Here is a 12,574-nt window from a genome sequence, read left to right as displayed (position 1 = left end):
TTCTGTGGCAAAACAGTGAGAAAAGGCAAACTTCAGAAGCTCAGTTCTCCTCAGTGCCCCGGGGTGTCCGTGGGGGCTCCTTCCTCCCGCCTCGGGGTATTTCTAGGGGACAGTGCCCTGCCGGGACTCACACACAGCCCTCTGGGAGGGAAGGGGCATCCACTGCTGGGGTTAAAACATCCTGAAGGCTGCCTCTCTGGGCCTCCCACCTCTCCAGCGCCAGGCCGGCTCTCTGAGCCTTTTCCTCCTTGGTCTCTAGCCAAACGCATCCACGCTGATAAAGGTGCAGGGAGACCTGCTTCCCTTCTTCCCTGTGCCCGGGGGCAGCCCTGTGTCTCATCTTCCAACTTTCTAGAGATCGTCCTCGACTTAGAGATCTGGAGGGAGAGAATCAACCTGTGGGGTAAGTCCTACTGTCACAGGGACAACAGGGATGGAGACGGGGCCAGGGCAGAGGCGCCCAGGGGCCGCGACCTCAGGGCAGCCTGCTCTCCCTGCAGAGGGAAATGGCTGCGGCCCCGTCCCCTCGAGGGGTGCTGCACAGGTTGGTTCTCAGGGCTTCTTCCGCAGCCCCCCGGGCAGTAAGCCACTCTCGGGCTGGCACCTGGGAAGAGGGCGTTTCCCACTAGCCCGAATGACTCAGCGTGTGGAATCTTCCTTCTTCACCCTGAAGGTCCAGAGGCCCCAGGAGCCCTGATCTCCGCATGGGAGACCAGGCAGGGGCCAGCCTGGGTCCTGAGAGACTGTATGTGGGGACCTGTGAGAGGGACCACAGCGCCACTGTGTCTGTGGAGCTGAAATCCAAAACAGCAGCCACGTCATTCCCTCCCCTTCTGAGGAGGCTGTCTTGGAAGCGGGCTCTCCCCGGGGGGGTGGGGGGGTTGCCTGCATTTATGAACCAGGCCACATGGGCAGGCACAGCTCCAGGCTCTGCCGGCCTTTCTCTGTCCCTCACTGTGGGGGGGCCTCCAGCAGCCAGGCCGTGGCCTTGATGCACCCACGCCCTAGCCCAGCGGGCTTCCTCCTTCTGTTTCACGGGGACATCCCTCACTCCAGCACCTGTGACAGGTGCCTCCCAGGGGCTTACCTGAGACAGAACACACTTGTCTCAGGTAACCAGAACATACCTGTCTAATGTGCACGTGGGAGGGGCCCCCACTTTGATCCACTTTAGAGTGAAGATCGGGGAGGGGGCCAGGGAGTAGAGATGTCAGCCCCTATGTGTCCCAGACTCAAGCCAAGAGGTCCCTGAGACCACCTGGTCCCACCACCGCCATCACAAAGGAATTAAAGTCGCCTGAAAGAGGACGCGACTTGTTCAAGCCCCAGCGAAGAAGGGAGAAAGAGCCCTCGTGTGGCCAGTCCACAGCTCTCTCAGAGGGTTTACAGAGGAGCAGGTGGTCAGGCCTGCAGGATTCAGGGAACTCGACAGAGATGACAGGGGCTGGCTCTGGAGGTCCAGAACGCCCAGACAAGGGGCCAAAGAGAAGCTGAGGACACCAGGCTGCAGCCCCAGGGGAGGGGGCCGCCAAGCCGGGCTCTCTGGGGCCGGTCTGGGAACTCCTGCTCAGCTCCGTGGCTGCCTTTCCTGGCTTCGCTGTTCCTCTGGGTGATGAGCCGGACGTCTGTTCAGATCTGAGTTCTCCAGAAATGGGCCTGGCATTTGAGAAACCACAGGGAGACCCGGGCCTGCTCTGCCACCCCCCAGGCCTCAGCTTCCTAGCACGGCTCAGAGATGGAATTCACTGCCTTTCAGAAAAGCCAAGCAGGCCGGGAGCCTTCCCCGGGGAGGGGACTGCTGACTTGTCCTTCCTTCTCCTCCCATCTAACCCAACGCCAGTCTGGGCAACATCTCCAAGTGATTCTCCCTCCTTATTCAGGGGCCTGCAGCCAAAGGTGAGACGTGACAATTTAGAGGGAGTGAGCGTGTGTCGGGAAGAGAAGGGAGAGTGGTTGTGGCCACTCCTGTCTGCTCAGCCTTACCTTGCCCCAGCAATGGCACGGAAGGGTCATCAGAGCTACTATCACAGTAATCATTACCATCCTCCAGCTCACTGCTGACCGTGTTGCCGTTCGCAATGCTCTTTTGTTTGACTGTGAAGAAAGCCTGAATCTTCATGTTGTACCTGGAAGTGGAGGCAGGAGGTCAGAGCCGCGGGAGGGAGCTGGCAGGGGTGGACCGGGGCCTCCGGTCCCCCGATCCCTGTGCACCCACAGCTCGCTGGCTGCTAGGTGGGGAGCCGAGGGTTTCCAACTGAGCTGACAGATTCCTGACAGGAACCGCAGAACAGCCTCAGTCTGAGGGGCCTGCGCCTACTGAGACGTGCGTGTGCCTCCCAGGGCATAAACGACCTTCAGCCCAAGAGATTGACCCATGCACACTGACTGCACGTCACGACCTGTCCTAATAAAGAAGTCCGGCCCAGCCTAGAGGACGGGCTCAAAGGAGGCATTGTGAGGCCTGTCCTCTCTCCCAGAGCCCTGCGTCTTGCTCTGGTGGGCTGCCCAGTGGGCCATCCCTGCATCACGCAGAGCCAGGGCCACCACCCCCACAGAGAAGAGATTGTCTCCATCTCACAGCCCCAGGCTGCCAGCCTCCCTGAAAGGCACTCAAAGAGCAGATCTTTTAAGGACAATTTTCTTGGAGTTTGACAGTTTAATCACTTTTTTTTTTTTTGGTGAGGAAGATTGGCCCTGTGCTAACATCTGTGCCAATCTTCCTCTATTTTGTCTGTTGGACGCTGCCACAGCATGGTTTGATGAGCGGTGTGTAGCTCCACTCCCAGGATCTGAACCTGTGAACCCCGGGCCACCGAAGCAGAGCATGTAAACTTAACCACTGCACCACTGGACTGTCCCCTAACACTCATTTTTATAAAACACTATAAATGTTTTATATAAATGTGAGGATTCATAGTCTCATAAAACTCAGTCTTGGTTTTTTTTTTTAATCACCCGTGGAGATGTACAGAGGAAGATAAAATCTGAATGTGGCTCAGTTCCAGCGTAGTTTTTCCTTTTTCTTTTTAATGTGGTAATATATATATAACATAAAATTTGCTATTTTAACTATTTTCCATTTTTAAGTGCACAATTCAGTGGCATGAATTACATTCACACTGTTATGCAACCATCACCACTATCTATTTCCAACACTTTTTCAGCATCCTAAGTTAACCAATTAATTGGCGCCCATTAATTAGTTAATCATTGATTACTTCCTCCTCTCAGGTAATGTCTAATTGACTTTCTGTCTCTAAGAATTTGACTCTCCTAGGTACCTCACATGAGCGGAACCTGACACTATCTGTCCTTTTGTGGCTGGCTGCTTTCACTCAGTGTAAGGTTTTCAAGGTTCATCCGTGTTGCAGCCTTTCACAGAATTTCCTGCCTTTTTAGGGCTGAATCATATTCCTCATGAGTAGCTGGAGATCATTCTGACCTGGGCAGCTTCTGGAGGGCCTCAAGAGTACACAACCCAGGACCCAGTGTTGTATCTTCAGTGCCATGAGTGGGGCCCCCTGCTGTTGTGCATGGTGGTGGCCCTGAGAGGTGTCATTTCATGAAGCCGGGAGCAGACGTGGAGCTGCCCGGCTCTTTGAAAAGAGTGGTGTTAAATTATTAGGAGATTTAGAGAGCCAGCGACAAAGAGGCGTCGCCTGGGGCATGGAGCAGCGGCCGGAGGAGGGTGGGAAAGAGGCCCCTGCTTGGTACTCGTCTGAGGAGTGGCCTCGTCTCCCCCACCAGCCCTGACTCCCCTGGCCCGGGTGCGGACAGCACCCTGAAACAGTGTCTGAACATCTCTCCCCTACTCCGGCCACCCACAGCGGGGTGGCCCCCGAAAGCCAGGACCAGTCAGAGTGACTGACAGGCTGATGGGGGTTTTCTTCCTGTTCTCACAAAAGGCTAGAGCAGGATGTGGAGGGAGGTGTCAGACGGCCCAGGAGAAGAAAAGGGCACTTACTTCATGGTCAGAATGTAAAACACGTACAAGATGATGAGCACCAGGCCTTCCCACCTCAAAGAGAGAAAGGAGATGGTGGTTAAAGTCAGTGAGGCCTGCGGCACTGATGGCTGGAGTGACCGGGACAGTGGGAACAGCAGGGCGGCTGTCCTTCTGCCCTCCCTGGCCCAGCACCCGGCCCAGATCCCAGGATGCGGGTGAGCGGCTCCAGCCCCTGGCTGGCTGGCAGTCTGAAGCCCTCTTGGGGACACAGAGCGAGGCTGGGGGGGGTCTTCTCAACTACGGGGGGCTGGAGGATACAGGAGTAGATCCCCCAGCTGCCTAGAAAAGGGAGGGACCAGGGCCACCACATCCAAGGACTGGGGGAGGGGAGCGGCCTGGAGTCACGCAGACTTGAGTCTATGAGGCCCTCTGGTCACCAAGATTCTGGCCAGGGACCAGAGGAGCCGTGGGTGCAGGTGGGAAAGGACCCCAAGAACTGCCTACAGGGAAGGGCCAGGCACGGGGCCTCCTGGCTGAACGCTGGGCCCGGGTGGGTCTTCTGGGGTCCACTCTTACCGCTGTCGGGCAGAGGCAGCACCCAACCCCACCCATAGGCTTAGACCACAAGCCTCTGAGGAGCCACCCAGCTTGTTCTGGCACCTGCCAAATGTGTACTAAGGGCCACTAAGTGCCCAGCACAGGCTACGGGCATTTTGAAGGCTCTCCCTCCGCTGGCACAGCCCAGAGACCAGCAGAGCCGCCAAGGGACTTGTAGACGATCTGACACCACCCCCCCCCCCCCCCCAGCCCCAACTCCCCTACAGCTGAGGAGGATGAGACCCAGGAGTGGACAGATGTCCGACTCACACAGGGGGTTCGGGGCCCAGCACCGGGTTTCTCCAGGCCCAGAGCACGCAGCCGCTCATGTCAGGCCACCTGAACAGAATATTCCCACAGATAATCACGTACGAGGGGCAGATTCTGCATCACTGTCACGAGGAGAACATTCTCATGGCTTACGAATATAAGATGCATTCACGCCCGACAGAGTGGGAAGCCCAAGCTCATCTTTCAAGTCTGTGCTTTATCTATCACTTCCTATCTCATGTCATGAAGATGAGGCCCTATATTTTATTCTGAATTGTTGTAATTTTGCTTTTTACAGTGAGATCTTTAATTCATCTGGAATTTATTCTTGTGGAGGGTGTGAGGAAGGGATCTGATGCTGGTTTGTTCCGCATGGATTCCAAGGTGTCCCAGCGGCATCTGAGACCCCTCCCTAGCTCACTGCCTTGTCTTGACACCTGTCAGATCCTCCAGCCCAGATGTGAGCCCATTGCTGGGTTCTCGGCTCCATACTGGCCTATGCTTATCTCTGTGCAAAAACGCCATACCGTTTTCATTATTTTAGCTCTATAATGTATCTCGATATCCGGCAGGTGGAACTATTAAAGAAAACAATTTCTGTCACTTTGAAAGGATAAATAAAGGCGTGATTGCTTAGAATGACAGCCTTTTTACTTTCACAAGTTCGTAAGCTTTATGTTTGCAAAAATAATTTTTAGAAAGACCCAACGAACCCAACAAACAAGGATACTAACAACAAAGGAACGAAAACAAATGTTCAAAACTTACCACACAATTTCTTCATCATATATGAACTGGAAGGCAAAAGAGACAAAGGGTGGGGGGACATATTTATTCCAAGAGAACAAACACAGAGCCAGCTCACACTGGCTTGTTAACGTGTCTTACAGGAAGCTACGCTCCTTCTCCATCTCAGGGTTTCTCAACTGCAGAAGGTGACCTTTCTCTAGTTGAAACCTAGGACAGCAGATGCTGCGATATGTGGCCGTGTGGGCTGCACAAGAGAAACGGCCTATGCTTCATTATGGCCCACGTGGCTGCTGAGGACCGGCCCTCGCTAACGGAATAGAGTTGCTAAAATAAAAAATCCTAAAAACTAAAAAAGCATCTATGTATAGATGTATGTAGGTACCTATTTATCTATCTATGGGGCCTGGATAGGAGAGGAGGGGAGTCATTTTCTTAAAAATAAAGAGTAACACCTTTGGGAATTCTGAGGGCTAAGGTCCGACTTAAACCATTTGAAGGGAGACTCGGGGTGAGGGAGGGGAGTCCACGCTTCCTAAGGGGGCACTCATAGTGCCAAAAACCACACCCAGCATCTTCAACACAGACACGGATAGATGATGCTTCTGTGGTCCAGGGGTGGAGTCTTGTGACCGCCCCAGCCAGGTCCAGTGTGGACAGGCTGTGTCCACCAATCTGATTCTCGGAGACACAAAGGTTCCTACAGGGGATGCCAGGAGAGGCCAGCGGGCCGTTGTCTGGAGTTGGACCCATGGCACCCCTTCTCCTGGTTCACAGTGGGCAGCACACATAGGAATTGCTTCAGGAACCTACTTCTGGGAGGATCAGCCTGGTTGGACATCTCTGCGAGGCTCCACAGACCGAAGGCTCTGAGAAGTGGCCCTCAACAGAGGGGAGCCCAGTGCTAGCCGCCGCCCCCCTCGCCCTGCTTTATGGGGATATTTTTACAATCCAATGGAGGGCTCCTGGCATTTAGAGGCAGTGAAGGTCAGGGGTGCTAGCCAGCTTGGAACATGTGAAAAGGTTCGATCGGGGGAGTTTTTCCATATGTGACACGTCTTAAATGTCCTGCTAAAAATTCAGGCAAGTGGAAAAAAAAACCCTAAGCTAGAACTTAACTCTATAGTACAAATCAACATATTTTTACATGGTTTTAATAAATCTTAATCTTCTAGGAGGTCACTGTCATACAAATAGAAGGATGACTATGCTCAGCTCTATTTAAGATTTTATCAGGAGTCATCCACAATTTTGGAAAATCACATCATTAGTGTCGGCACCACTCCTGGGGCCTGAGACGCCGGCCCAGCACACGGGCCTGGGTCTGCGCTGGTGGTTGCTGGGCCCGGAGATTTTCTGTTTGAGGGCAAGAGATTACATCATCAGGTGTTCTAGCATCTTCATGCCAAAACAGTGACACACTGAAAGATGCACTCTTTTATTATAAATCACTTTTATTTGTCTTTTATAGTATAGTTTGGTGTTAAACATGTTTTTTGAAATTGTGTATAGGTAAATTATTTTATCTACAACTTTCATTTTTAGGGGGTGGTAGGCAGCCTCTCAGATGGCCCCACTGATCCCCCTGCCTGACTTCATGCTCCCCTTGAGCATGGCCTGGACCTAGGGACTAGCTCCTAACAAAGAGAAGATGGCAAAATTGATGGGCTGTCACTTCTGAGGTTGGGTTACAAAAAGACTGTGGCTTCCATCTCGGCTCTTTCTCACCCTCACTCTGAGGGGAGCCAGGTGCCGTGTTGCAAGGTACACTATGGCACAGCCAGCGAGGAAGGCCCTGAGGCCTGCCATCTGCCACCCAAGGGATCCTGAAAGCAGATCCTTGTCCAGGGGAGCCTTGAGATGACTATACATCCGTGAGAGACCCTGAGCCCCGGGACTCAGCCAGGCCACTCCCACACTGGATCCATAGAAATGGGAGCAATAAATGTTTTAAGCTGTTGAGTTTTGGGGAAATTTGTTACACAGCAATAGATAACTAATACAAGGGACATGATTGTCATAAACAGTGGGTGCTAGATCTTGTAAGGTTAAGAACTGTCACTCTAGGGCACATTCCATACCCTAAAATCTGGGCACGCCTTCATCAAATATGACCTGGCCTTGTGCCACCACTTCAAAGCTCATTTTTGTCTGAAATCTGTGGATGATGCATTCCTTGGCAGTAGCTGTGTCGTGTGCTTCACTGTTGTGCCACTGTCACATGCCGTGATGTCACCCCAGCCCATGGAGGGGCCACAGGGCTGCCCCACACACTCACAGGCCCCAGGGATCTCTGTTCTGGCTCCCCTGCCTTTTCTCTCTCTGCCCCCGCGCTGGCCTCTGTCTTTCCTGCTGTGCAGCAAGCTGTGAAACCAGAAACTCTGCTTCTTAGTAAAAGGGCTCAAAGTGAGGGTATGAAGGGCCTCTGATGAGCAAAGTGCTCGAGCTTAATTGCACAGACCCTGCGACACGTGTCCTGGGTTTTTCAAGGCCTTTCTGAATTCAAGTGGGCCCTGGACTCGCTCCATAACGAAGCTGTGAGGTGTGAGGTTTTCGGGAGAGGCAGGCACAGTGGCAGGGGGATCGGTCAACGTGACTGCAATGAGTGGTCTGCACACCCCCCAGTCGGGGTGCTGGGTCCTCTGGTTAAAGCGCCAGGGACAGAGGTGGGCAGGAGGGTAACTCACGGCAATGAGCACGACGACAGAGAGGGTGTAGAACACGGAGTCTCGGCATACGGCCCACCACGTCAGACGGACCACCTGCCGGGCAAAGGGCCGTCAGCTGCTGTGGACTAGGGGCACGAGAGTGGGGAGGGGGTGAGGGGCTTCCCCACCACCCCCACACCCCACGGGTGCAGAGACACACCCACGGAGCTCCTCCTAACTCTGCCACCAGCAACAAATCTCGCCTGGCTGCTCACGGCCGCCCGTGCTCTTCATTACATTTGGGGAACAGAACGAAGCCTCGTCATGTTCGTAAGTGATGGTGAGGCTGCCCCCACTCCTCCAAGGGGACAACATCATGTTTCGCAGCAGAAGCCCCGCGTTGAGGCGGAGCCCAGAGGCCTTTGCTCTCCCCCTCGATGCTGGAAACTTCTGGCGGTAACTGCTCACCTCCACCTCCCGCGGCAGGGCAGGCCCACCCATGAGCCCGTCTCTCTGAGTCAAGTCTAATGTCCCCCCGTGGCCCTGAGGACCAGGAGGGTGATGATGGGGTTTCGACAACAAGCCAGCTTCACGCTCCCTGCCCGGGAGGCCAAAGGCAGGTCCCAGATATTTCCAGAGTCTGGCTCAGGAGGCGCCCCTTAAATATGGACTGTTGTCGAGTGAGTGCTCACCCCCGGACTGGCCACGAGCCGACGCTCTTCCTGCCCTCAGATCACTGACTGCAGGAGGGGGAGGAATGTCACACGCCACTGGGACACACGGGGAAACCGGCTCAGAGGGGGAAATCGGGTCGCTCAAAGCCACAGGGAGTCAGGGGCTCAGCTGAGGCTGGGCCTTGGGTCTCCCCCTCCTGCCCCTCACGTCACTTCACCAGGGCTCATCCCACCACTAAAGGGCACTCATCAGTCAGGCCAGGGAGAGAAACCACTGACCTGCCCGGCGAACAATCCACACACTCCGATGATACACAGGATGTTGAACACGGCAGAGCCCACGATGGTCCCCACCCCCACGTCTCCGTGGGTGATGAACACACCTGGGTAGGGAAGGGCACCAATCCTCGTCTGCAGGGCCCCTGCCTGACCCCCCAGACCCAGGCTGGCTGTGAGGCCTGGCCCCCCTCCCACGAACCAAGGGGAGTCGTTCCTCCATCAGACAGAACGCCCATGATGCTGATGAGAATGGCAAAACCAGAGAGTGGACGTGCCCTCGGGGCCCGGCTACCACAGTCCTCCCATTTTTATGGACAGCTTTATTGAGATACAATTCACACACCACAAAATCCACCCATTTAAAGTATACAACTCAGTGTTCTTAGTCACAGAATAGTGCGACCATCGCCACAATCTACTTTTAGAACCTTTTCATCACCCTGAAAAGAAACCTGGGACCCACCAGCACCCCCTCCTCCCCACGCCCCAGGGAGCCACTCGTCTACTTTCTGTCTCTCCAACTCTCCCGTTTTATAGATGAGAAAACTGAGGCTCAGAGCTGACAAATGCCCCCATTGGTCAGGGCCCCAGACTGAGGCTCTCTCGAGACCCCGTGAATCCAGCCGGGGGGTTTCTCACCAATAACAGAGGCGAAGAGCTCGGGTGTCGAGCTTCCTGCAGCCATGAAGGTGGCGCCAGCCACGTCCTCACTCAGGTGGAGTTTCTGAAACAGAAGTGACCACAGGCTGTGACATGGGGGCAGCAGACATGCTAACTGGTCACTCCGGCAGCCAGGGAGAGCACAGGGAGCAGCGCTGTAGCTGGGGCCAAGCCTGTGGCCGGCAGCCTCTCCTCCCTGCACCCTGAGCACGTGCCCCCTGCCACCCCGTCGGGCCCTCAGCCCAGAATCCCCTGCTCCCCGTCTGTCAATTCCTCTTCATTCTCTTCCGACGCTTGGGGAAACCACGAGATGCTGGGGCTGCCCATCATCCACTTAAAGGCGCCTCCCTGCGGTTCTCAGGAGGCCTCTGGGCAGGGCTCGGCCGCCCCATCTCCCACCTCCGAAAGTACCCCTGAGCAGCCCCGGACTCTGGAGCCACGGAGGAACCCCCGGGCCAGCACAACCTCCCTGCTGAGCTTGCTGCCAAAGGGGTCCTCAGAGGGGTCAGAGCTCTGGGCTTGACAGAAGCGGAGGCAGGGGTACAGCACTGACCTCCAGGGTCCAAGTCCGGCCACCTTAACCCGGTCAAAGAGGAAGGTTCCACAGAAGAGGTTCTGCCATCAGAGCATCTCCAATAGCTTCCAGCAGAATCCAAACCATGCTACGTCCTGTCCTGCCTCCTCCCTGCCTTTGCCTGGGCCATTCCTTCCTCTTCCCCTCTCCTCCCTCTCTGCATGCAGACATCCTTCCCACTGCCAAAGCCTGGACCAAATGCCACCTCCTCCATGAACCCTTCCAGGGCTTCTCTCCAACAGAGACGCTCCCTCCCTTTTTTCAGCCCCTTAGTCCTCTGATGGCTCTCACTGAGCCCCTTCCAGGGCCAAGACCACCACCCTCACTTACTTCTGTGTCCTTAAGGGGACAGATAACCTCACGGGGCACCTCTATAGTACACAGTCCTATGTCACCAGTTACCCATCTTCCACGGGCTCCTGTCAACCCCAGAGGGGCAGGGGGCCCAACCCTGCTGCTGTGGGCCCCCACGCTCTCACGTTAGTGAGTGCCCGGGGTGCATGTTCTGTGAGACCAGCTGACTGTGTTTTCCTGAGGGCCTCCTTCCAAGAAGCGACAGGCCACCTGCAGGGACCTCTGCACCCTCAGCATGCCACGCCAGGACTCCATCCTGAGACTGAGCCTCCTGTCCTGACATCCCCAGTGGTCGTTTCCTTACGCTCTTTCTCGGGCTTGATTCTCTCACAGATCGAGGTGAGCACGTGGCTCCATCTGAGTGGGGGGGGGGAGGGTCGGGAGGAGGGGAGGTCCCTTTGCACACTTTTGCCAGGTCCCTCACTGTCTAGGGGACCCAGATCAAACGCAGCCTGTCCCTGTCCTGTGCTGAGCAGTGGGGTAGAGTAACAGCCTGCCCCTGACAGTCCGTGTCCCCAGCTGCAACTGTCACAACAATATGGCCTCTGACAGCTGGGAGGTTTCACAGGGTGACGCGTGGCAAAGCCCGGACCAGGGTGCACGCAGCAGGTGCCGAAGACAGAGGATATTTTCCTTCCTCGGCCAGAAGCCAAGAGTAAGGCAGAGTAGAGAGACAGACGGGGGTCTTGTATACGGGGAGAAAGACGAAAAGAAAGTGAAAAATTAACAAAGGGGGCCAGCTTGGTAGCATAGTGGTTAAGTTCACATGTTCCACTTCGGCAGCCCCGGGTTTGCAGGTCTGGATCCTGGGCATGGACCTATGTACCACTCACCAAGCCATGCTGTGGCAGCGTCTCACATATAAAAAGTAGAGGAAGGTGGGCACAGATGTTAGCTCAGGGCCAATTTTCCTCACACACACAGATCAACAAAGGAATTAAAAGGAGAAAACGTTAGCCTGCGAAGATTGGGACAAGAGGCATCCTCTCCCTAGGGACACAGGTCCCACCTGGTACCTGCCAACTGCAGCTGGTTATGACAAATGCTCCTGAACTAACCGTGGGTGGCTTAACGACCGATGGCCTCTGGTGGAGCGGGAGGTTCTGGATAAGGATGGCACACTGGTCGCATTTTCTTCTGCCAAACTCGGGTGGGGGACACCACCCGCCAACTCCAATCTGGGGGTTTCAGGCTGAGGGTTCACCATGGCGACACTACTCTTGTCCTGACAACCTTCACCACCAGAGTGTTCCCCACTCCAGTCCTTCTCGGCCTGACCCTGACATGCAACGTGTCCTCCGTCACCCCCAGCCCCCTCCCAGGCTTCGCAGGGGGTCCCAGGTCCCTCCCACGTACCTCGCAGATCTTCTCTAGAGATGGAACAAAGAAGTCGTCGCACACGATGGCCAAGGCATAGAACATGTACAGAGCCTGAGGAGGAAACACGGAGACACCGCACGTCAGCTGCTGCTGAGGAGGCGCGGTCGGCATCCACCACGCCCCAAACCAGCCTGCCGGTGCGGAGGAAAATTCCAGCACCACAGAGATTTGCTCTCTCAGTCCCCTCACTGACAGATGGGGAGACAGAGGCCCAGAGGGGGAAAATAACTTGCTGAGCAGCAAAGGGGACTAAACCTCAGGCCCATGGCACCGTGCTCCTTCCTTTCTTAAAGCAGCAGCTCTGCCAGCACCAGACTGTGCCCTCGAAAGGCAGGATCTGACCTTAAAGGCCAGGAAGGAAAGCACTTAGAATCACCATTCTAAGACTTTAAAATAGTCATCATCCTGATCTTCTCCATTTTTAGTGATGGCACCATTTCCCTGT

General features: G+C 55.2%; 1 protein-coding gene across 5 annotated transcripts in view; it reads right to left on the bottom strand.

The window, feature by feature from the left end:
- SLC24A4 (solute carrier family 24 member 4) overlaps positions 1-12,574 on the bottom strand; it is a 156,657-nt gene that overhangs the window by 48,169 nt on the left and 95,914 nt on the right. For 4 of the 5 annotated variants that reach the window (XM_014832090.3, XM_070514213.1, XM_044774235.2 and 1 more), the window contains 7 exons: positions 12,106-12,180; positions 9,801-9,885; positions 9,162-9,265; positions 8,248-8,322; positions 5,582-5,607; positions 3,965-4,018; positions 1,984-2,126 (listed from right to left, as the gene is read on the bottom strand). In XM_014832090.3, coding sequence (XP_014687576.2) covers positions 1,984-2,126; positions 3,965-4,018; positions 5,582-5,607; positions 8,248-8,322; positions 9,162-9,265; positions 9,801-9,885; positions 12,106-12,180 — 562 coding nt within the window. The remainder of the gene's footprint in view (positions 1-1,983; positions 2,127-3,964; positions 4,019-5,581; positions 5,608-8,247; positions 8,323-9,161; positions 9,266-9,800; positions 9,886-12,105; positions 12,181-12,574) is intronic. The other variant, XM_014832091.3, reaches the window with a different exon arrangement.

This window comes from Equus asinus, chromosome 7 (genome assembly GCF_041296235.1).
Source record: "Equus asinus isolate D_3611 breed Donkey chromosome 7, EquAss-T2T_v2, whole genome shotgun sequence".
NCBI classification, from domain to species: domain Eukaryota; kingdom Metazoa; phylum Chordata; class Mammalia; order Perissodactyla; family Equidae; genus Equus; species Equus asinus.
Note: the sequence above shows the minus strand (reverse complement) of the source record. Positions and strands in the feature narration are given on the sequence as shown.